This window comes from Watersipora subatra, chromosome 3, assembly GCF_963576615.1.
Source record: "Watersipora subatra chromosome 3, tzWatSuba1.1, whole genome shotgun sequence".
NCBI classification, from domain to species: domain Eukaryota; kingdom Metazoa; phylum Bryozoa; class Gymnolaemata; order Cheilostomatida; family Watersiporidae; genus Watersipora; species Watersipora subatra.
This window is the reverse complement of record NC_088710.1, coordinates 10,893,324-10,920,205: the sequence shown is the minus strand read 5'-3', so window position 1 is coordinate 10,920,205 and position 26,882 is coordinate 10,893,324. Positions and strand designations below refer to the sequence as shown.

The 26,882-nt window shown below is 33.6% G+C and overlaps 1 protein-coding gene across 1 annotated transcript; it reads right to left on the bottom strand.

Moving 5' to 3' along the window:
• Window positions 1-77: 77 nt before the first annotated feature.
• LOC137390333 (uncharacterized) lies at window positions 78-26,561 on the bottom strand. The gene is made up of 17 exons (XM_068076666.1): window positions 26,541-26,561; window positions 24,424-24,484; window positions 19,611-19,727; window positions 18,402-18,557; window positions 16,753-16,849; window positions 15,469-15,604; window positions 14,291-14,386; window positions 12,317-12,474; window positions 8,021-8,252; window positions 7,673-7,761; window positions 6,716-6,779; window positions 6,075-6,180; window positions 4,314-4,405; window positions 3,792-3,973; window positions 3,096-3,242; window positions 557-662; window positions 78-353 (listed from the first exon to the last, which is right to left on the bottom strand). The coding sequence occupies exons 1-17, from the start codon at window positions 26,559-26,561 to the stop codon at window positions 78-80; spliced, it is 2,136 nt and encodes a 711-aa protein (XP_067932767.1).
• Window positions 26,562-26,882: the final 321 nt, after the last annotated feature.

The window sequence follows — 26,882 nt, the reverse complement described above, 5'->3', positions numbered from 1 at the left end:
ACTTTAGAATATACATGTAGATCCATTATTAAAGTAGAAGCTAAAAATTAAGCCAAAGACAGCGTGTGCCTAAACTGCTAAGTCTCTGAACTCAAACCAGAAATTAAAATCAAAGCTTTTTCAAAGTAATATAGACTGCTGGTGGCCCCTAGTTCTGATGATTCTCCTGAGACAAATATATCCCTAAATGACAAGAGCATCAACTCATTTGCCTTTATATCACTGATGCAGTTGCTAACTCTCATCTCCCTGGAAATGCGGGACTCGCAGATGCTATCCAGCATGATCGAAGCATTGCAAAGGCGTCTTGCGTCAAGTTCTGTTATACCTCCTCTAGTTGGGAATTCTGGTCTCTGCAAAATAATAAACGGCATATGAATGGGGTAGAAGATTAGGCGAAAATTCAGCATTTCAATGATATTCTGATCATAACAGACTACTTGATACACTAAAATTAAAACACATCACATTGAACTTAATATACAGGGTGATAAGATTGTCACTGAGATATAAACTTAGAATGTTTTCAAACTGTTACCAATGTAATAATACTTACAGGACTCGGGTTCTTCCATTCAATAGACACAGGAAATTTACGCTGGTCAGAGTGGATGAAGTTCTCTGGTCTTTGGGTAATATCTCCAGAGCCAGGCCATAAACATCTTTAGAAAGAGAGTAAGTTAGTAAGTTAACGATTAAAGTAGGTCACAGAGTTTCATCGGTGCCTCCTATTAGTCTATCATTGTACGTCCTAAATTATAATGACTAGTTGATAACTTGGCTTATGTTCATGACTAAGCAAAAAATAGGTAAGATGAGAACATACGCCCGCATAATTCCATCAAAACCTTTATTCTCTAAGTCTAACTTGATGTCATGAATGGTACTTATGAACCTTGTACAAAACAGCTAAATTTATTGTTTCTTTAAAAAACTTATAATACTGATAAGCTGCAATATTTAAATTTTTCAGTGCTAATAACTTGTAAGCACTTCTGGTTAATAGATATCACTTCTACACAAAAATTACAACAATGAGTCTTTCTGACTTGACATAGACTCTATATAAAAACTCTCATAAATATACATATACAGATATATATATATATATATATATATATATACAGTCAAACATGGATAACTCGAACTTCAAGGGACCGAGCAAAAGTGTTCGAATTATCAGAGCGTTCAAGTTATCAGAGCACTGTCACAAGTCCATGTATTTACTTATTTATTAGTAGATACATGTACATATGCAAACTATAATATAAATCAAAAGCACAAATGGCTTGTTTCAAATTAAATGCTTCTAATGTAAAGTTTAAAACGTTTTTATCAAAAAGTATAGAGATTTTTCTATCACTTGAGATTGGTTTGTTGTTTGAGGTGATGTTATTGCCAGGACGTTTTTTTAGATTGACATTGGCAAAACTTGATCGTTGTTGAAATGCTCAAAAGAAAAGACATCTTTTTCTTTTGAGCGTTTTACCCGCGATCAATTTTGTCGATTTTTCTTGAAGTTTATGCAACTTCAAGAAAAAGTTACTAAAAGAAAAATCCCTTACTTTACCTGGGATTCGTTAAGAGCAACACTCCGAGGCAGTTCAATTAAAAGTTTTACGAGGTTTAACGGTACATTGTATATCACTCACGCTTTTTGAATGGATACTTATTGAATGTACACACGTATTCTGTGTTTAGGTCAAACGATGAATAGTTTTTTAGCTAAGACAACGTATACGTTTAATAAAAACAATTTTAAGACGTTTTAAACATTCAACATTCCGACGTTGATTCAACACGGAATCAACGTCGAAAAACTATTCGTCACGGGCTAGCCGGGTCACGCACTCAAGGATTTTCGCCACGCACATACAAAACAACATGCTGTTTTTGTTTTGTATGTGCGTGGCGAAAATCCTTGCGCGCGTGACCCGGCAAGCCCGTGCTATTAATCGTATAGCAGTATAAATCAAATTTGACCAAACCTTTAGAAAAGTCGTTGACAAAATTATTTTCCCGATGGTGGTAATAACAACGCTTATGAATTACGAAAAGATGAGGTTTACCTCTATGGCTTTGAATAAAGTGATTTTCTAAAGCGATAACCGTTTCGGTAGCCGTTGGGCAAAAAAACAGTTCGAATTAACAGTGTTGAGTTCGAGTTATCTATAGCAATTTATCATTACGTGGGAACGGACCAAAGAAACCGTTCGAATTAACCATGTTTTCGAGCTATCCGTGGCCGAGTTATCCATGTTTGACTGTATATATATATATATATTAGTTTGGAGGCAACTCCAAACGAAAATCTATCACACTAGAGACGATCCTAGATGCAGACTGTGCAAAGATGCACCTGAGACCATCCAACACATCATCAGTGGATGCAGGCAGCTAGCAAGGAACGCATACATTGAGCGGCATAATCATGTCGCAGATATTGTGTATAGAAGTCTATGTGATGAGTATGGCCTTAATAAAACAACACTGGTGGGAAGCTCCTGGTAAGGTGAATGAAAATGACCGCGCTAAGATCCTCTGGGACTTCTACATCCAAACTGACAAGCATGTCCTAGCAAACCAACCAGATATAGTGGTGGTAGACAAGGAGAACAAGAGGGCTACTATAATATATATAGCAGTACCCAATGACTACAATATAGCCAGCAAAGAAAAAGAAAAGGTAGAGAAATATCTCCCTCTTGGAGAAGAAATTGAAAAATGCTGGAATGTAAGAACAACTGTAATCCCAGTAGTCATTGGGGCACTGGGCGCAATAACACCGGCGCATAAAATGTGGCTTGCCCAATTACCAACAACAATCAACTCAGGTGAGTTGCAGAAAAGTGCGCTATTGGGAACAGCTAAGATCTTGAGGCGAGTGCTCAAACTCCCAGGTCTCTGGTAGGAGACCCGAGTTAGAGCAGAATTTACCACCCATACGGGGTATCCGGGGTGAGGAAACAATTTTTTTTATATATATATGCATATATATATACATATATAATATGTATGTATAATATATATGTATATATGTATATTATACATATATATACATATATATGAGAGAGTTTTTCCAATTTCAGACCTACCTTTGAGCAAGTGTTATGTTACACAGTTGTTTTTCACAATTACAGAGATAAGCACTTTCATCATCAGGAAACAGATAGTTGTGAAGGTCAAAAGTCGTAGCATCAGCTGAAGTTTCTCCATAGAACAGAGTCTCATTCACAGGAATTCTGCAATCATTCAAGTAAGGTTAATTTATTTTGAAAGCAAAAATTATTTTCCTCTAAAAATTGCTACTTTTTGAAGTTCTTCTAGCCGCTCTAAAGTTGACTGGGCTGATATGACTAATGTTTTCAACTGCTCAACACACTCTTCTCTATTCTTAAGTGCCACCATCTGACAGGTGGAAATTTCCTGTTCTTTCTGGCTTCTTATTTTAATCTTCTCGTTACACTAAACTAGAAGGTCAATACCTACAGCTTTTGATAAGCATTACCTGGTGCGCTGCATGAGATTCTTTTTAGAGATACATAATTCTACATTATAAGGCATTTGGTAGTATTACAAAAAGTGCCCATAATAAAGCCAATTGCCTTGTAGACAATTTTCATTTTCATATTATTTAATTACCAGATCTCAATTGATTCGCAGTTTTAAAGGTGATAAACATTATATTCAAATATTTTAAAAAGGAGAAAAGGAAATGGCCTGGGGTCTTTTAAAAAGAAGCGCTAAAGTACTAAAACATTTGTGTTCTCTATTGTCAAAATGATTCTTACCTCCAGGAAGCAGGAAATGCTCCACTAGATGTTTGAGGCTTCTCATCATCACTTGCGTTCTTATTGAGAACACCGAGAAGTCCTTCTGTCTGCCCAACGTCAAACTGACTGGCTTTAAACGTAATAGTCAAATATCTTGTCTCTCCATAACTAGTGACAAGACCTCCCGTTGGCAATAAAATCTACCAAGAAACGAACATCAGATGTTACCCAAATTATGTCTACCTATTTAGTATTTACACAGACTGTATCTAAACATACTGTATTCACATAGACTGTATATACACAGACTGCACTTACATAGGGTCTATCTACACTTACATAGAATTTTTACTTTTAAATTAAACTGAGTACTAGCTACTAAGGAATAAATATGGTAATAAATAAACTATGTGTACCTTCTTCACTTGGGATTTTCCATTGAGAGTTGCCAATATAAATAATCTTTTTTTTGATACAGGATATATTGTGGCCATTGGCCCATGAGATGTTGCACAGGAGCAATTGAAGCTAAAATCGTACCTCATGCTGGATGCCTCCAAATCGCTCAAAGATAGCGAATCCACTAGCTAGAACTCCATCAGTTCCGTTAAACACAGCTATATTTGGAAAACCTGCAATGATCTCTGCAGATTAAAGTATAACAAAATTGAATGTAGCGGAATGACTGTCAGAGATAGGTGAAAACTATTGCTACCCCCCATAACCTTTAGCTGCAAGAGTAGGAACTGAGGCAACATTGGTTGCAAAAGACTGTTTCTATCAGTTCAGCAACTTAAGTCTTGATATTTAACAAGTTATAATCAACTCATAATGGCTAAGTGTGTTGTAAGCCCTATTGTATCAACATATCTTTTTAAAATTGCCAAAAAGTCTAATATGATAGAAAACTAACTAGCAGTTATCAACATCCGGGTGAGAGTCTCTTTTTCTAATAAGCTTATTGATTCAATAATATGTAAAATATTTTTCGAGTTACTTAAAACGTTCTTTTCTCTATTGCTGAAAACATTCCTTTAGTAACCCCGCAAATAGCAGATGCAATATTTTTTTGGATAAAAATAATCGATAAAAATGAAATCATACACCAGATATGAACTTACCTAAAGAAGATGAGAGTTATCTTCTCATAATATTTGTAAAACTATTCCTGACACAATGTAACCAACATAATAAAGTCTTAGCCACATGTTAACGGTAGTTCCACAGTATACTGTGGCATAAACTCTGTACGCTATACGCAATGAAGATGGGCTACAACAGTCATAAAAATTGTCCAAGAAAAGGTCACTGACCAGCACATTCTATTCAAATTTTAAGAATGGTTAAATTTACTAAAATTGATTTAAATTTAATTATAAAATAGAAGACAGTTTAAAGCAGCGCAAATAAACTGCATATATTATATCTATATATATAAATCTGAAAGTTGGTCTGTAATTCGTCTGCCTAGTTATAGCGAAAAAGTTTTAGCATAGAAAAATCACCTTCTTACTGGATTTGAACCCTCAACGTTCAAATCTCAAGTCTACTAACAAGTGCGTGTAACCACAACACTAAGCCACTCTTACAATTCCCATCGCTCTTACTATATACTCTATATTCTTTGTATTATTAATCAATAAATATTACATTTTGCTCCTCTTATTTTTGAAATTTTTTAAAAGGTAATTTTTTATCATCGCGTATCTTTTTAACATGTAATTTTCAAATGAGCCATCTCAATTTCAAATGTTTCGTTGCTCTTTTATCTTTGGTTTTATCTAAAGTTCGATTCCTAAACTGTATATATATATATATATATATATACAGTTTAGTTATATATATGTATATATATATATATATATATATATATATATATATATATATATATATATATATATATATATATATATATATAGATATATATATATAGATATATATATATATATATATATAGATGTATATATATATGCAGTATGTATATGCAATATATCTATATATATAAAAAAATTGTTTCCTCACCCCGGATACCCCGTATTGGTGGTAAATTCTGCTCTAATTCGGGTCTCCTACCAGAGACCTGGGAGTTATATATATACAATTTTTTTAAAATTTGTATATATATTAGATATAAATATATATCTATAAATATATCTACTTTTTTGGTTAAGTTAACATATCTGGCAGTGAGAGGACATCCACTCTTCTAAACAAAACCATAGATGATACAAAACAAGTTTGTACCAATTGTAAATTACACACAAGTCATTATTGTTTATCAACATAACATAGCCATCTTACCATTGCATTTATCCAAGATGATTACATCATCACCGACTCTCGCTCCAACTGCGCAGACACAAGTAGGAATGGCGCTATCATAGCACGGTGTAAAGAACAAATGAACCTATAAGAAAGGTTAAGACAAAGTTGACAGTTTAATCTCTTCTGTAGCATTCCTTGTTTACTGCAGCTGAAGTATAAAGACGAAGAGCACTGAAATTCTAAATAACTGTAGCATTTGATTGTTGCAATTCATTGATTACTGCTAAAAAAAACTTATTAATAATGAAATAAATTAAAAATTATAATCATTATAATTTTATAATCAATGCGCAAGTAATTTATCAAGATACATTGAATATTAATTAGTTAATTGGTTGCTAATAACAAATAGAATAATAAACATTTCATGTATTTATAATTATCACACATTTAACACATTTAATTTATCAAAATAAAAATACAATGAATGTTAATCAAAGCAATAGTTATTAATTCAAATAATTTACTAACAGTTTTTTGTTGCTTTTAGCTGATTGAAGAGACAAACAAGAAATCAAACAATCAACATAAAATCTATAGCTAAACGGTGTTCAAAGTCAAAACTAGTACTTTTCACAATGTCTGCATCTGAGAACTCTATGTTTCTTCATACATACCTCTATTGGCATATTTGTATGTCGGTATAGTACAAACTCCCCTATCTCCTCAAAATCGTAGGCGCTGAAAATCAAATAAAAAGACATTTGCTTACAAGGCTTGATTATAATATAATTTGAAGGTATGAAAACCTTTTCATCGCTAATCGTGTGCCAAAGAACTAACGTTATTAAAAGAGAATCTGAATTAAATTTATTAATTTATAGAACTGCAATCTTTCAAAATCTCTGGTTGCTATATATTGGAAATTCCTTTGGATGTTGAGTCAATTATCAGCTTACACTTGGCAATTTGAATCTTGGACCCAAAATAATTCGGGACACTGTCACTTTGGTTTTATAAACTTGCAGTTTATGTAAAATTAAAAAATTTGGTTGCTTTGGCATAAAAGGTTTTCAGTTTGATTCTAAAGTTTGAAGTTGAATTGTCAATTAGTTCTTGAGATATAACTAGAATACTGGGGGCATTTCTGATAGACCGAGAAAGGAAAAATGGCTGCTAACAGAACATACATTTCTAATGACATACCGATTGAAGTTCTTAGTAATAAAGGATCAAAATCGACAAAACTAGAAAAGCTTCTTCTCCTCATCAACAATAAAAAATTGGCTTTTCTAATAATAACAAATATACACACTTTATCAGACTCGGTGTACATAACCATCTACAATACCTTTTAAGCATTACTTCTTTGAAAAAGCGGGAAAAAAACTATTCATCCTATTTGATTTATGTTTCTTTTTTCATTGTGATCTGCAAGCTTGAAGCCTTAATATGATATTCAGCTCACAAGGAATTTCACTATTTTAAAGGCTTTCACAATCGATGAAAAGTTGTTAAAATTTCCCAGAATCAGGGGACCTGTTTGCGTATGCCAAACTAGCCTTCTACAGTAAGTATTAAGGTGGTAGGTTAAGATTTGACTGTCTTAGGTTACTCCTAGTTAAGCTACTTACTGTCCATCAAATGTTTTTATATGAGAATGAATCGAGCATGATCCTTGAGTGATTCCTCCTTGAATGGCGTTGGTGAAGAGAGCACGAATCTAAAAATAGATGATATTTTATCTAGCAAATTTGATAAACACAAAAATTGACAGTGGAGAAATGTGTTATAAGGAAAATAGCATAAGTGTACGAGGTTTTAATTATTTTACACAACTGTTATCAGTGTTATGATTTTATACAATAAAAACAGCTACTACATTATTTAAGATAACATACGCATATAACAATATAAAAAAACGCGATATCAAAATTTTCTATAAGTTCAATCAAACACTAGTAAAAGCTCTATTTACTTACTGTACCAAAATCTTCCAAGTCTTCTTCATCCAATGGATCTGAGGGTTGCTCTCCTCTATCAGCGGGTCTCTCGGTGATACTGAGAGTGATATTAACATACCGATCTTTGTCGATAAAGTCATCAACTGCTTTTATGGTGAGAGGTTGTCTCTCCTTCCAGTTATTTTTGTCAAACCAGAGTTGGCAGCCACTCAGAGCGACTCCACTAAAGCTCTGCTCATTGCTTGCACAACTGCAAAAGGTGGAGATAAGTCAGGACTAAGTTGAATCAGGGAATGACAGTAATGGGTGGTTCACAGCATGGTTAGAGAGTAGAATCAAACAGAGATATTCTCGTTAGAGTTTGAACAGCGGATCTAATAAAACTATATATATCTGAGTAAATACATTATACTAAAGATTTATAAATTATTAAAAACATTTATTAACCATTTCAGCTTAGATATATATATATACAGTCAAACATGGATAACTCGAACTTCAAGGGACCGAGCAAAAGTGTTCGAATTATCAGAGCGTTCAAGTTATCAGAGCACTGTCACAAGTCCATGTATTTACTTATTTATTAGTAGATACATGTACATATGCAAACTATAATATAAATCAAAAGCACAAATGGCTTGTTTCAAATTAAATGCTTCTAATGTAAAGTTTAAAACGTTTTTATCAAAAAGTATAGAGATTTTTCTATCACTTGAGATTGGTTTGTTGTTTGAGGTGATGTTATTGCCAGGACGTTTTTTTAGATTGACATTGGCAAAACTTGATCGTTGTTGAAATGCTCAAAAGAAAAGACATCTTTTTCTTTTGAGCGTTTTACCCGCGATCAATTTTGTCGATTTTTCTTGAAGTTTATGCAACTTCAAGAAAAAGTTACTAAAAGAAAAATCCCTTACTTTACCTGGGATTCGTTAAGAGCAACACTCCGAGGCAGTTCAATTAAAAGTTTTACGAGGTTTAACGGTACATTGTATATCACTCACGCTTTTTGAATGGATACTTATTGAATGTACACACGTATTCTGTGTTTAGGTCAAACGATGAATAGTTTTTTAGCTAAGACAACGTATACGTTTAATAAAAACAATTTTAAGACGTTTTAAACATTCAACATTCCGACGTTGATTCAACACGGAATCAACGTCGAAAAACTATTCGTCACGGGCTAGCCGGGTCACGCACTCAAGGATTTTCGCCACGCACATACAAAACAACATGCTGTTTTTGTTTTGTATGTGCGTGGCGAAAATCCTTGCGCGCGTGACCCGGCAAGCCCGTGCTATTAATCGTATAGCAGTATAAATCAAATTTGACCAAACCTTTAGAAAAGTCGTTGACAAAATTATTTTCCCGATGGTGGTAATAACAACGCTTATGAATTACGAAAAGATGAGGTTTACCTCTATGGCTTTGAATAAAGTGATTTTCTAAAGCGATAACCGTTTCGGTAGCCGTTGGGCAAAAAAACAGTTCGAATTAACAGTGTTGAGTTCGAGTTATCTATAGCAATTTATCATTATGTGGGAACGGACCAAAGAAACCGTTCGAATTAACCATGTTTTCGAGCTATCCGTGGCCGAGTTATCCATGTTTGACTGTATATATATAGTACTTTATTGGCAATAATTTCATTTCACAAATAGAAATGTTTTTCAAATTAGGCCATACAACAATAGTAAAACAAAAAAAAGGGAAAAAAGCAACAGTTAGCCATTAAAATTGAATAAATAGTCTGACAAATAGTGTTTAAAATGCCTTTCTCTGCTGAGAGAACGGATATTTGGTGGAAGATTGTTAAAGCAGCTGGCAATGACATTTTCAAAATGAAAATGTTGATTGTGGCAGAAGTTGCAGTTATCTCCCCATGTATATAAATTCCTACACATTACACGATATTGACACTTATCAAAGAGCATTTCATGGTGTGGTATGCTAGTTTATTATGAACTTTTTTTAATTAAAATTTTATCATTACATCACTATCTGTATATCATATTATATGTCTATGTTATATGTCTATGTGGCTCACACACTTTTTGCCTAATTATTTCTATGATTCTATGAGCCGTCAATCAGTGATCTCAGGCTGCGGGAGGCTTCTCATGACGAGTTGTATTTACAGTGGTGCTTGATTAAAAAGATGAACTTACAAAATTTTAGTAAATCTTTTCAGAAAGTATCAGTATTTTTTAATTGTTTGAGATTGTTTTTGATGTTTGAGGTGATCTGAGTGCCAGGATGTTTATAGAGTAAAATCAACAAAACTTAATCGCAATTAAAACGTTCAAAAACTATATCAGAAATTTAGCAGTCAGCACTCTCTGTGGTTGAGGTGCTTCACAGATGTCTCTAGTTTTTTTGGATACACATTACAATGTACAGCATTGGTTGCAGGGTGAAGTATTTTTATTTATCTTAAAAATCTTATGAATGAGTAGACAACTCACTGCAGTAACTAACTGATTAGTACTGATATCATCACACCCTTACGCTTAAAAAAATTCCATACATTCGTTAACAGTAAGTAAATCAATTCAACAAAACAGCTTACACATGCAGTGTTTTAATAATAGAATCAATATGCTGTATGATTAAAATCAAATTTTTTTAATTATCATAGCCCTTTTTGCAAGTGCGGAAATGAACAAGTGCTACTTAAATAGACAAGATTAAACTTTAATAACTTTAATAATAATTGCAGATAAACATCGTAGCTGCTATTAAATGCGCCTGTAAGATCAAAATGGCAGCGATGAGCTACTTTGAATTTTATGGGTAGAAGCAAAAGCTTTGCATGTTTTTATCTGATGAGCACTTACTAGCGGTAAACTCGATGATGGCCGAGATTTTTATAATTTTTAACAGATAGCTTGCAGGTAGGTGCTTAAGTGACTGGTTCTCAGGAACCAAACAAAGTTCAAAACTATATAAGTCAACTAACAGACACATACAAGCACCATAAACATGCACACACAATGAGAAAGCTGGAATTATTAGTATAGATTAGAAATATAATTTAAAGGATTAACTACAGCATCATAACATAATAACAAGCATTTATTTTGCACAGTCAAAGCTTGTCTACAAAAAGTTTAAAATGTTCAAGCTTTAAACTAAAAGCTTTTTCTTTATAAAACTACAACTTTACACTTATATGTATAATATAAACTTCACTGCTCGCTGTATCAATTATTAAACTCTGAAGTGCCCTAATCACAATACAAACTACCATAAAATAGGGAGAGGTATGTGATAAATAACTAAACAGCTTACATATACCCCAACTACGCACCCACTATTTGTAAAAACTCTAAAAGTACCATTGACCTCTACAGTCATTACAGAAAAAGTATCACTGACCTCTACAGTCAATACAGTAAAAGTACCATTGACCTCTACAGTCATTACAGAAAAAGTATCACTGACCTCTACAGTCAATACAGTAAAAGTACCATTGACCTCTACAGTCATTACAGAAAAAGTATCACTGACCTATACAGTCATTACAGAAAAAGTACCATTGACCTCTACAGTCATTACAGAAAAAGTACCATTAACCTCTACAGTCATTGCAAAAAAAGATTAATACTATTAGCTGCATTCTAAATATTGCTTCATGGAAGTTCATGTCACTTATTAACATCAAAGACTGAGATACCTCACCATCTTATGGAATTGCAATCAACCACTGCAGGGTGGTGGGACATCCCTTTCACACGATAGAAATTCCTTGGCTCAAGCACTGCCCATAACTGCGTTCTATTATGCTGCTGTTAATAAGTTATTGACACCAATGTTAACAGTCTAATTTGCTGCCTTCATGACAGCATTGATGTTATTTTATCAACTAGCAACTTGTTTATGGTAGTCTGCTCCACATTTGGCCAGACTACAAACATGGTGAGTTAACACTAAAACATCTATTCTAAAAATCTTTGTCCAAGTCTAAAATCGTTGTCCAAAATCTAAGTCTTTGATGTGTTTTCATGAAAGTTATGTAACAAAGCCTCATTCATCATAATTCTGTCATTCTGTGGAACTTTAAAAATGTAATGACTATTCTATGAAGGATTGTTTCCCAAGAAACAGATCAAAGCATTAATGAAGTGAAAAAACCAACTATTTTACGGGCTCAGATGAGCCACTGCTGAAGCTAGCTAGCGAAGCTGATCAAAACAAACACGCCTTTCACTCACCTTCTAAATTTTAGAACTAATTTTCTCTGTGTTATTGGCACGCCTGACAATCTCTCGCGGTGCACCGAAATACAAGCAATAATATGTGACTTATACTTACGCTGCTGGAATAGCTGACTGGTTCACTGTGTAGTTGATAGCCAATTTTTTCACCGGTACAGTGTATCGGAAATAATATGTCTCCTTTTCGTTACTTCCTTTGGTAAGTCTCACAATGTTTGAAGAAAGGTCTACTAAGCTTCCTGCTGAATCAGTTACCTGTGCATAAAGTTTATAGCTTTTAAGTAATAGAGCTGTTCATGTAAAAAAATCTACTAAGAGTAACTCTATCACAAACAAAAGTTCTTCTAAAAAGCATTTCTTCTTGAAATCATAATGTGAATCTAAAATTAGGTCAAGTTGACTTTTGACCTAAAAATGCTGAGTGGCTTTACTTTGATGCATTTAACATTTGATTTTATTCATCCACAACGGAAAGTAGCAATTAGTTATAGTTATATAGTTGTTATTAATATGGTAATATAGTAATAACAACTATATAACATTATATGCTGATATAATATTAATATGGTAGAGCACCTACAGCCCTCTTGTTGATACCTGTTGCTTGCGACATAGAAAGTTATACTTATCCAACAATCCACAGGCAGCAGACCCAAGTCTTGTCTATTTACCATTTACAGCATAGTGCAAGAGACACAGAAAAAAAACAGTTTCTGCTTTGTTCGTGATCCACTTGAACGCTCCAATCACAATCGTGATCCACTTGAACGCTCCAATCACAATCGTGATCCACTTGAACGCTCCAATCACAATCGTGATCCACTTGAACGCTCCAATCACAAAATGTAGAAGCTTTGCTTGCCATCACACAAAAGCCCGACAGTTTTGGGCCACAAAAGCTTACAAAACATCATGACTAAATATTTCTATCTTTTGTGTGCAAAAACTTCTTGTTACCTGTTTAACCTAACTTTTAAAAGAATGCATGGCTGCACTATTTACAAACTTTGGACAAGCAATAAGCTTTTAAATTATGTTCTCTAGCATTTATACTATTAGTAAAGCAAAGTAATCGCTTCAAAAATGGTGAGACAAAGTTTATTCTATACTAAGCAGCAAAATATACATGAACCAGGTTCCAAGATCAGGTCAGACACAAACACAGATTGTTATTGTAAATGCTATTAGTTGAGAATTTACAGGCTAATCACAAAGTTTTACATGGTTGCTAGTTTGTGCGACATGTAACCACCAGATTGTTTCGTATATCAAAGGTTTTATTAGAAATTTTTTAACATAGCCAAGTATTAGTTGAGAACTAATTATTATTGATAATATATTGTGGGCCTTTTATTGTCAACCCTAAAGTTCATAGAGCAAAAGAACTTAAGCTATCAACGGTTGCTGGCAATATTTCCAAACTCAGCAAAGTTTCTTATAGCATGTCTTAAGTTTGTGGTCTTGCTTTGACCAAAACTTGATAAATATTTTATAAATAAAAAATAAAACTTTTATTATAATTAAATACTTTTAAATATAAAAACAACTTAGTTTTCCAATTTATCAATGAACTATTGCATAATCTGCAATAAAATAAATGTATTATCGATAGGGAGTAAACAAACCAATACTCAAACGAAAAACAGATCAAAACAAATCTGAGTGTAATATTAGTATGAATAAAATATGTATAAAATTATTTGTTTTTAATGTTTTTATGTAATATTATCAATATTTATTATTATTATTATTATTTACCTTTATTATTAATATTACTAGCACCCTGCAAGTCTAGAACACTGTGAGAGATTGTCAGATACGCCAATAAAACACAAAGATTAAGTATTTGTGCAAATATTTCTACCTATTATACATTCTTGATTTAGGGTTTTTTGCGTTTATAGCGGCAGATTCACTCAATTTTTTTTGGCTCATCTCATCCACTATACTCTAGAATTTAAGATATTTAAACAATAGGCAGCTCATAGCCAAGTTTAATTTAAATAATATACACAAATAATATTAAATATAATTTATGGTAGAGATAATTAATAAAACTTATATAACAAACCTCTAGGCCTAGAAAATGTGATGATTGTGCTTGCTTTCGTTGGCTGAATGGCCACAACTCTGGTTTGCGAAATTTTCCTCTGTATGAGCAACTTATCTGCAAGCGTTAGAACAGCGTATAACAAGGCAGCAGGAGACGATATACAGGCTGGCGACCAGTATTTATAACACACTCACAGATTGCAACAAAAGGCATCTAATGCTTGTTGCCTCATCACAAATGTTCTGTAATAAAGTCAAGTCTAGAGTTAGAAGATAACCTTAGAAAACATTTTTCAAAATGTGATGTAAAATTTAACAAAGATTTAGCCCTACATCAAAAATTAATTTCCAGAAAATGGTGCTCAAGATTTTAAAAGCATGGGTTTTAAAATAAGTTTATACAGTTCATGCCATTTCAATAACATTAAACGGTGCCTTGTACTTTATCTGTTTAGTTTTAAAGCTACCGACTGCTAAAATATTAATTCGAGTAATAATAAAAAAGAAAGCAACGCTTTTCTTTTAATAAAAGCAAAATCATTTAAAAGAATGTGGCACAGCCTGTAGCAGTTATCATGAGGAAGATAACAAAAAGTGCTGCAAAGAAAAGGAACCAAGTGAAAATTGAGAGACAGTATGTAATAAACAAAAAGAAAAAGTAAACACTCCATTAATAAAAAGTGATATTATTGTATTTATAGTATTATCAAGTTGTATTACTTTTTGTTGTGTTTTAAAATTTTTTTACACGCAGCCTCATTTTCACGTACAATACTAAAACATTTTAAACAAACCGTGAATGTTGTATTTTTGACATTATTTTGATCGTAGATTAGAATATGTACTTGAATGTTCTACATAACGCAAAAATAATTTTTGTTAAAGCAATTGTAAGTAGAAACTTCAGTGTATATATTTTAGATTCTCTTTTATTATTGTTAGTATTACTATTATCATTACTTTTACTATTTCTATTAATATTATTATTATTATTAATATTATTGTTAATGTTCCTAATACTGCTACTATTACTATTAGATGCTATAATTACATGTGATATATTAATAATAAGAAATTGGTTGTAGTGCAAAGGCTGCACAACCTAAGCATGTTGAGGTATACCACAAGCTATTTGGTATATTTAACTTGATGAATGTAAACTGCCAGGAACTAAAAAATATCTTAACAATAACTAACCGTCTTTCCCACAATTCCTTTCCCTAACAAGAGCTGAGTTGGGCAGTATGCTACCACAGAGTCTAAATCCGATTGCGGAAGTGTGTCAGTATTAAACATCTTACCATCTGCTGTCCATTCCACCTCAAATAGCGAACTAGTAATGTAAAGAGGTACAATATTGACCTTATTATAAATGAGTATTCAAGTAATGCAATGCTGAGTAAACAGCTGAGACCAGCTTGAAAGCAAACTGCCAACACAATTGTGTCATTTTTAAGAAAGTTTAAAAACTCAAATGGCATTTATTTCACCAAATCGAAAATTGAAACTTCATATAAGCTTCGTTGTTGATAAAAAGAGAATCCTCAGCATTCGAAAAAGCATACGTTAAAAAGTGTGCTAAGTACTAAAAAGTACAAAACCATAGCTATATACAAAAATGGGAAAATGTTGAAGCCATATCTCAGCCATGACATGCTCATATCTCAGCCATGACACGCTCATATCTCAGCCATGACATGCTCATATCTCAGCCATGACATGCTCATCTCTCAGCCATGACAGGCTCATATCTCAGCCATGACAGGCTCATATCTCAGCCATGACAGGCTCATATCTCAGCCATGACAGGCTCATATCTCAGCCATGACATGCTCATATCGCAGCCAAGACAGGCTGATATCGCAGCCAAGACAGGCTGATATCGCAGCCAAGACAGGCTCATATCGCAGCCATGACATGCTCATATCTCAGCCGTGACATGCTCATATCTCAGCCATGACATGCTCATATCTCAGCCATGACATGCTCATATCTCAGCCATGACAGGCTCATATCTCAGCCATAACAGGCTCATATCTCAGCCATGACATGCTCATATCGCAGCCAAGACATGCTCATATCGCAGCCAAGACATGCTCATATCTCAGCCATGACATGCTCATATCTCAGCTATGACAGGCTCATATCTCAGCCATAACAGGCTCATATCTCAGCCATGACATGCTCATATCGCAGCCATGACAGGCTCATATCGCAGCCATGACAGGCTCATATTGCATACATAACATATCTATACCGCATATGTAACATGTCTATAATGCATCTGTAACGTGTCTACAAAGCATATGCAACCTGTATATAGTGCATATGCAACATATTTATAATGTAAATGTAACATGTCTACAATGCATGCATGGTCTGTCTACAATGCATACCTATGTGACATGTATATAGTGCATATGTAACATGTCCATAATGCATACGTAATAAAACAGTAGTCTGAATGATTAGAATACATACTCTCTCATCGCTAAGACGAGAGTACAGCTGAATCTGTAGGAATCAGCAGTCTCTTCTAAGGCAAATCTCACCTCAGCCAACTTTAGAGAATTATGGCCTGCAACAAAGCATGTTATCCGTGTAACTATTATGAAATATTTGTACTCTGGCATCTCAGTGGGCTGTGAGATATTGTCAGATGTGCTTGTAAAGCACAGATAATAAGTATGTGCACAATAATTCTGCACCACTGGAAGGTGAACGGTTGGTGCCGGTGGTAGTGTGCTGGGTGGTGAAGCCGAATATTGAGGGTTCAAATCCTATTTGAAGAAATCTCTTTTCTCAACATTCAAATTTTATTTTAGACAGTTCGATTAGACAGCACCAACAGCTTGTAGCAATAAATCAGAAGAATGATGGAGAAAGTGTGCATGCAGGATGCTTGTGTTATTCACTAAGTGTTACCTTTCTTACAACTGCTCGTTGTTACTAATTCATGCATTATATTGTATCTATCATCTTTTTACCAGTGAATCTTACAGCGAATTTAACCTTTTTAAACAATGTAAAATACTCTATTAATGAGATAGTCAGCAAACAGAAGTCAATCTTTACTATAATAATAACAGTGTCTGTCTGTCCATCAATCGATCGGTCAGTCTGTTCATTCGAAGCAAAGCTTAAAAGTTAGAAAAAACTATTGCTTTCAACGAAATTGAAAATCCTGATGTTCGGCTAAGTAGACCAACACTCTATCAACCATCTTGCCATATTTAGGAATTATTGTGCACATAATTACTACACTTTACAGTCTCTCATGGCGCATCAGACTGCCTAGATACTAGTCTTTGCCATAACAACAGCCATGTTTGTCCGTCTGTCCGAAGTCAGGGTTAGAGGCTGGAGCAAGCAATTGCTTCATACAGAGTTCAGACTCTTGACATTTGGCTTAGCAGCCGACACTCTAACAACTTTTCTTATTGACCAATTTTCAGCATCGCTACATAATTGTAAACACACTTATTTTCTGTACTTTATTGGCACTCCTGACAATCTCTCACTCCACACTGGATTACCGGGATACTCATAACAATCTATGTTTAACACAGTTGCAATTGGCCGTAAATGAATGTCACATAGAAACAGGCTTGCTCAATATAGCGGAGTTGAAATCTTGTCCATTAAATAACCAGCTATTTTTACTAGTGACCAGTAAATCCGATGTTTTTGTTCTTGCTTAAAAAAACGCATTTATTTAGACGACACAAAACAAGCATGCCGTCATGTGTACATGCATTTAATTCAATCAAATTTATGCAGTATTCTATTAAATGGTTTCCTTTGATGAATCTCTCCTGTATATTCACCAAATTTTGGTACACTGATTTGGAATTTGTTGCCGTTCCAAAGTTTTTCTAAACTTAAACTTATTTTTTAAAAAGAATTAAACCAACACCACACGAAAGTTGGTAGGCGAAACATTCAGGATATAGTCAAGACTGGGTGCCTAAGCATTCTGGTAGACAAACGATTTAATCAAAAGCGAAAAACTGTCTGAATTAGTATGAAAATGGGCCTAATGCTATTTTTAGAAAACACGGTTGTAAGCAACCAACATGATGTAATGACCGCGAGGATCATAAAAATAAAAATTGTGAAAGTGGACTCACTCAGATCGTAAACTGAATATTTATCAAGGCCTCCACATTTTTCTCCTGTTGTCTGGCACCTGTATGAGCAATCAGACTCGTCACTTGCCCCGTGTATTCCGTACGTCATACCACAGTAGCAAGTGGATGGGGCTACTAGAGCGGCGTACCTGTAACCTAAAATAGTAGGTAGTTCGTATTAATATTGATGACATGATCACAGTTGGTGATGCTAGCATAAATAGCTCTTATATGCCTGTTTAAATAAGTAGGAAACAAATTGTACTGTTCAATAATTAGGAATGATTGAAGCAATGCAAATTTCAAATAAAAATGCAAATTTCAAATTTCAATTTCAAATGCAAATTTCAAAGTTACATTTGGTTTCAAAAGAGCTCAAAATGATATATTTTAGTACGGTAGCGCGTGTATGCTGTGTACCATACTCTTCAGCCACAGTTACATTTGGAGATAAATAATTGTTGTAAACCAGATTCAAACTTCTGATATTTAGCTTTGTAGATCAACACTTTAACGCCTACACCAATCAACCACCTTCTGGTGATTCAGAATAACTGATCAGATAATTATGCTTTTGCCCTATATATATCGTCATACCTGGTGATCACGGACGGCGCACATGACTGCAGGGTATTAGTGTATGTGTGTGTGCATGCGCATGTACGAGTCACACTCTTCAGAAATCAGATAAGAATAAATTATGATGTCACAGATACAAAGGCTCTCTATTATTTCACTCAAATTTAATTAACTGTTTTTGCAAACAACGTCGTTCAAATTTTTCTGCTGTTGAAAAGTGTTTGAAAAGTCTTCTTAGCAAACTCTTAATTTTAAAAAAAACATATACACATTTAACTGAAAAAACTAACAATGTGGACAAGTAAATGTGGCGGTGAACATAGTGGAAAATAAACGATTTGGAACAGTTGACAAGTTTCTCTCGGCTTTGTTAATAGTCAGCATGAATGTTAATGGACTAAAATGAGCTGTCAACTGCTTGTATTGAAAAGTGGTAACTACACAAAACACGCAACCTTGAAATTTTCACTGATAATGCTAGTGCTATATATTTTCTTTAAAAATACATGTCTTCAGTTTTGACATACAAAGCAAATATCACAGCAAATTACATTTATATTTTTTATATAAAATCTAAAAAATGTCAATTAGGAAATATTTGATGCTGAGTTAGAAAATATGAAGACTTACGAGCCATCAGGCATCGCTGTTCACAGGTGCTGACTGTCATGTTAGGAAGTGTCTCAGAGTATTTGTATTCCGCTAGAGGAATTACGTTGCTGTAGCAACCTATGTAAATGGCTGCAGCTAAAATATTACATACGCAGAAAGTGATAGAAACAGGATGTGGCAGTATATAAAGATTCAGCAGGTCGAACATAATCTTTATAGAACACTTCATCAAAACAAACTTATCATCTTTTGATATGATCAGCATTTTTGTACAAACTGTTGAGATGTTAGATCAAGTGTATTTCTATGAGCCAGAATTTACACAATACAAATACCATAAATTGAAACATTGAAGTTACTTTTGTATAAAAGACCACTAAAGGTAAATTTACAGACTGAACTAAAGCTAAATTATGTATTCACAGAGTGAGAACTAAAGCTAACTTATGTATTTACAGACTAAGAACTAAAGCTAAATTATGCATTTACAGACTAAGAACTAAAGCTAAATTATGCATTTACAGACTAAGAACTAAAGCTAAATTATGTATTTACAGACTAAGAACTAAAGCTAAATTATGTATTTACAGACTAAGAACTAAAGCTAAATTATTCATTTACAGACTAAGAACTAAAGCTAAATTATGCATTTACAGACTAAGAACTAAAGCTAAATTACATGCATGTATTTACAGACCAAGAACTAAAGCTAAATTATGTATTTACAGAGTAAGAACTAAAGCTAAATTATGTATTCACAGAGTGAGAACTAAAGCTAACTTATGTATTTACAGACTAGGAACTAAAGCTAAATTATGTATTTACAGACTGAAAGCTAATATTTGACTCACTGTTTAGCAAAATAACAAAGTAACTTTCACAGACCTAGGACAACAGTGCTCTAAACATATAGCATGTAGTAGAGCAGAGAATTCAGTTTAAAGGTTGACTTGCAACAAAATTCACATTATCGTTATTTGATATGAAAAGATTCACCATGTCTTACTTTGTTGTGTTGTAGGGGCAAAATATGTGGAAAGGTGATTACAAGCTCGTAAAAGCTCAAAAACGAACAGAAAATCGCAGCCACACAAAACCGCCGTAGTTTGGATTCCCTTTCCAAAACGGCTCAAATGTGAAGTAGTTGTGAGAGATGGTTTCTGTTTACACTTTCTTGCAACCTTATTTGTCGAAATATTTTCACAAATATACTTCACGCATTCAATAAAACTATGTATATTGTTCTTACGCGTGTGTTTTATCGTCATCGTAATGCTGTCACTTTTAGCAGTGATATCTTATAACTTACTGTAAAAATTCATTTAATTTTTTAGCCTTAGCTTGAAGCATAGCCTTAGCCTTAGCTTAGCATATCATTGTCTGATAATCATGACGAGCCTGTTGGTCACTTGTGATAATCGAAAAGTGCTGCAGAAATTATTTGCGAAGTATTGGGCCACATGATCAGATTACGACTTGCCGATTAGACCAGGCCGAAACAAAACTGTAAAGTAGCGAGCATCTATATTTGATACGGAGTGTTCGGTAAAACCCGAAGTGTTTGTCATAAACTAGCACTACGAAAAATTTTATATTGAGCTTTGTATTGGCCTTTCAATTCACGTGAGAACATACGTGACAAGACGATAACCAAGTTTCGTGGCTACGTCATCGAAATAAAGAGATTCCAATCTACGGCGGCTTTTCGTTTTTGAGCTTTTAAGAGCTTGTAATCACATTTCCACATATTTGGCACTTACAAAACAACAGAGTAAGATATGGTGAATCTTTTGATACCAAATAACTGTAATGTGAATTTTTTTGCAAGTCAACCTTTAAAGATTCCAGATTTTGTGTGCAATGAGATCAAATATTTAGTGATAAAAAGATTGAGCAACTCGAAGTATGACCTCTTATTGAGGTCAAAGACCAAAGGTTAATGACAAAGACCTTTAGAGCACACCTACACTGGTTATTATGTTACCTCGAGCTTGTAAGCAAATTGAGATTTAGGGTTGGCTAGTTGGGAGTTGCATTATCCTGTGCTTACCTCATGCGCTAGAGAGCATGCTGTTTATGTTTCGTAGGGAATAAGGCAGGGACAGTTAAACCTCAACTTACGATTGGATTGAAATAAACGTTTTCCAACATAAAACATAACATTTTAGCTAATATGTGACTATGTGCCTAATGTAAAAGACTAACGTATGAAAGTGGCATTTCTTCAAGCAGTTTTATAAAAAAATGGAAATATTGGTAAAAATGCAAAGAAATGCCATAAAATAAAAATCAAATACCAAAAAATATGTAAAGTAAATTAGTTTAGACGTCACCTAGTTTAATTTAGAGCAAGTTGGATTGCATGCTTCCATCTAAGCTTCTAACTTTCATGCAACCTTATTCGTCGAAATATTTTCACAAATATACTTCACGCATTCAATAAAACCATGTCTATTGTTCTTACGCGTCTGTTTTATTGTTATTGTAATGCTGTCACTTTTAGCAGTGATATCTTATAACTTACCGTAAAAATTTGTTTAATTTCTTAACCTTACCTCGAATGAGTACATATCATTGTCTGATAATCATGACGAGCCTGTTGGCCACCTGTGATTATTGAAAAGTGCTGCAGAAATTATTTGCGAAATATTGGGTCACATGATCAGATTACGACTTGCCGATTAGACCAAGCCGAAACAAAACTGTAAAGTAACGAGCATCTATATTTGATACGGGGGTCTTCGGTAAAACCCGAATATATTTGATACGGGGGGGGGGGGGGGGTCTTCGGTAAAACCCGAATATATTTGACACGGAGTCTTCGGTAAAACCCGAATATATTTGATACGGGGGGGGGAGGGGGGTCTTCGGTAAAACCCGAATATATTTGACACGGAGTCTTCGGTAAAACCCGAATATATTTGATACCGGGTCTTCGGTAAAACCCGAATATATTTGACAAGTACTCTTCGGTAAAACCCGAATATATTTGATGCGGGTCTTCGGTAAAACCCGAATATATTTGATACGGGTCTTCGGTAAAACCCGAATATATTTGATACGGAGTCTTCGGTAAAACCCGAATATATTTGATACGGGGGTCTTCGGGAAAACCCGAATATATTTGACACGGACTTTTCGGTAAAACCCGAATATATTTGATACGGGGGTCTTCGGTAAAACCCGAATATATTTGACACGGACTCTTCGGTAAAACCCGAATATATTTGATACGGGTCTTCGGTAAAACCCGAATATATTTGATACGAGGTCTTCGGTAAAACCCGAATATATTTGATACGGGTCTTCACACACAACTAAACTTACACATATTCTTCAAGATAAAGAAACAAAACCCTTTTAGTGATCATTAGTCTATCAGTTTAACTTTTTATGTTTAGTCTTTTAACAAAGTTTTACCAAACACTATTATTTTAATGTTGTTTTAATATTTATTACAGAGTTATCATAATACTGTAATAATACAGTAGGTAATAATACAATAGGTGGTGGAACCAATTAAACAAATTAGAGTTCATCCTTATGTAAATATTTGCTTTAACATACAAGTCTCGACATATGAAACAGGTTTTTGCATGAATTAACTTTCTATGTAGAGATTTAGCTGTAATATACAATTTAAAAGATTTTACGTTTAAAATAACCGACTGTAATAACTGCCCATCTGTGCTTAAAATTCAGCTGACCAATGAGAAAGACACAGCTGAGGTAGCTCAAGTTGTTAGCCAGTATAAACATTAAATATATGATTAAATTAAATTTTAGTAGGTTTATCAGAAAGTATAGACGTTTTTTTACTATCTAAGTTTTTGTTTGTCTTAGGCGAACTGACTGTCAGGATGGTTGAAGATAAAAAGTGACAAAACTATAATGCAAATAGACTCCTAGGACCTTATGACCTTATGACCTTATGACCTCCTAGGAGAGCTTATTAGTAGTTATTATTTAATTATTAATTTATTATACTTCTTATTAGTTAATAAGCTTTTTATTACAGACTATATATTATATATTCTATATTATATATAATATATATTATATGCTCAGCACCATGCTGGTCATAAAAAACTGACTATTGCATAAGTTGAATCTTGTAATAATAAGATTTTGCAGCCTTCATGCAAAACTTTCAATTTTGGATTTATCTGCTCGTACATAGTGACTTTGTTGGAATATAAACGGTTGCTTGAGCATCTAATTTTGAGGTATGACGCTTTGTACTCCTATGTTTAAGGTATACAGTTTGTAATTATAGTGCAATGTGAGATATTTAGGAAAACCAAAAAGAGAGAAATATTGTGCAACTTTCCGCAAATAACGTGCCTGACATAATGATTAAAAGCGATGAATTTGTGTTTAAAATTTTACTCAATATTCTACTGACTCTAGTTTATAATGATCAGCAGCTATGTTTGATAAAAAATACATAATGTATGAAAAAATTCAATTTGTTGTTTTGCTGTAAAATAGAATAAATAGGCTCTTTGCATAGAAAAAAACTGCTAGAACTTTATACTAAAATATTTAGACACAAATATAAGCTTTGTAAACAGATTTTTGTACTTCAAAATCTCAAAAAAAGTTTTTGGCAAAGATTTTTACCTTGAAACTTGAGTAAGGGCAGTTTCTTCTCTTATACTTAACTTTGCTTCTGCTTTGGCAGATGCTCAAGCAATACTAATAATAATAATAATAATACTGTAGTGTGTATATTTTTATTACTTAAACCGTAAAGTGATACAATCGATATCTTGTCAATTAGATTTTTATAAAAAGGCAGATCTGAGTATTGGCGCTGATGGAGACTCACCACAGAGTTGTTGACTGAGTAGAACCAGGCATAGTGTAGTCAGCAGAGTCACGCTGTCAAACTGTAATGTACAAATCAGTAACAGAACATAAGGAAATACATGCACTTACTGCATCTAAAACATGAGATATACCATCATTAGATTACAATACCCTATAAAATATTACTGCTGAGACATAGCATTTTCTATATAGCAACTATACAACATATTAACAAATATATATACAAGTATAATTTTAATACAAATATATACAAATTATATATATACCAACACACTATATACACTAATATATACAACTAAAAGTGCACTATATAATATATTATTTAGGGCACTTCTAGTTGTAAACACATTAGCTGCAATTATTACTAGTCTTACAGAGCAATAACAGTATCTGTTCTGTGAAATAAATGAGAGTCTTGGCATGAATCCTTTTCCTGTAACATCTAAACGCTTACCATAGGTTATCATAAAATGACCGATATTTTATTCTCAGGCACCTTAGCTCTCACCTTTAGACAATAAAACAAAGACGATGTACCGTTATTATACTGTCAACCATTAATCTTTATTTTATGTGTATCTCAATGTTTGTCTGTCCAGTTATGTGTATATAACTGTCTGTATGGTGATAAAGTTATAGCACCAAAAATCACCCATGTACTGGTTTTGAGCTCCCGACGATAAAATCACATCTCCGCTGACAAGCACGCATAACTACAAGGCTACGCAGTTCTTATCGTTCGCATTGCTCTAACCATATACTGTATATCTTTTTTAAATTGCACATGCTAAATTTGCACTTTTTTATTACACCGGCACCCTCGGTTATGATGACCTTGTTATTTGATTTTTTTCGCCTTGCATTGTAGAACACAAGTTTTTTTGCCCTATAACATTTTTTGCTATACATTATCAACCACAATTTATCTCGAAATTTAAATTTGGCAGTCAGTGGGCTGAATACGTTGAAATAACAAAGATGCCGATATGCTCTTTGTTGAAATTCTTCCCACAACACATGAAATGCGATACGATGCTCACATATTCTTTGTTCAGCGTTATTCGTTACCAGTTATAGTGAAAAAAAAACTAAAAACAAATGGGTGGTAAAATTTTTGCCGATGACAAAGTTGGTTTAATAAGCTAAATTCATTTAAGGTAAATCCAAAGTTTATGTTATATGTACGTCTGTCTTAAAGGTAAGAACTCTCCATGGTATGTACTACACATACCACATTGTAATGTTACATTTTATTGCAGATCATAACCACTAGATACACTAAATAAAATTAACTTCTTGTAGGTAAATATAGCTACTGAGGTGAACATATTATTTTTTTACTAACTTATAATATGTACAGCATGTATATAAAATTTTGAAGATTTTTACCAGGATGTGTTTGCATTAGATAATTACTATGGGTGTCTGTCTATACCTCTTTATCTAGAACAAATTGAAATTGTATCGCAAGGGTCCACATGTGTAATAATTAATATCACATTTTGCATTTTTTTTTAATTTTTTTAAAAGCCAATATTTTTTCTACTACATCTTTTTTTAATTTGTAATTTTTAATTTTTAATTTTCAAATGTACTGTTTCAATTTCAAATGTGCCGATACACTCATATTTCTGGTTTCGGTAAATCTGTAAAAGCTAAATGCTTTTCACTTGGGCAATTATATTCTCTAGAGTAGGAATTGCCTCTACATTCTCTCTCCATTCTCTTGCCATTCAGTCAAACAAAGTATCAGACAAGGGAAGTCTGATATCTCATTTTAAAATTTGAATTAGTATTGAGAGGTACCAGTACCATCCATTAAAACTTTGAATACAACGAGATTCTGCTGACACAGTAACCTTTCTTATACACACACTTTCATGTACTCATTGTTTATCATTTTTTCTCTTAATTTATTTGAACTGTACAAAAACACTTTTTCTGTATGAAGTTTAAAAGTTAAAATGGTAACCGTTGTACATATTAAAACAATAGTTTTTCCGCGCCAAGAATTTTTAATTACTCGGACAACACTAGGCATTCAGCTTGTCTTTACTATAATAAGATCCGTGTTCGTTCGACAGGGTGAAAGCGTTAAAAAAAGAATTACCTCACCCTGGAATTGAATGAAGACATTCTACTTTAAAGCAAAACATGCGACCAACTGCACCACTGAAGCACCACACCGCATTTAAGAATAATTGTACACATAGTTATTACACCTGATGACCTCCCACAGTGCACGGGGCTTTCAGAGTACTAATAATTATAAAACCTTGTTCATGGTGCTGCCAGCATAATAGCTGAAATGAAATTAGACTACTCATTGCAGCAAGCTGCTATGGTAGTTTACCAGACATTATAGGAATACAATTAATGACAGCTAAATTGATGTCTAGTATTACCTTTGTCATGATGATAAAGAGGAGAACCTCTCCTGCCTTGTTGCTGATTTAA

Bases quoted from the DNA above. Each gene is read 5' to 3' on its own strand.
- LOC137390333 (XM_068076666.1), bottom strand. From the start codon at position 26,561: ATGTCTTCATTCAATTCCAGG. The intron at 14,387-15,468 runs GTTAGTTATTGT...TAACGCTTGCAG, and splicing joins AAGGAATTGTGGGAAAGACG to ATAAGTTGCTCATACAGAGG. The intron at 3,243-3,791 runs GTAAGAATCATT...GAATGATTGCAG, and splicing joins GCATTTCCTGCTTCCTGGAG to AATTCCTGTGAATGAGACTC.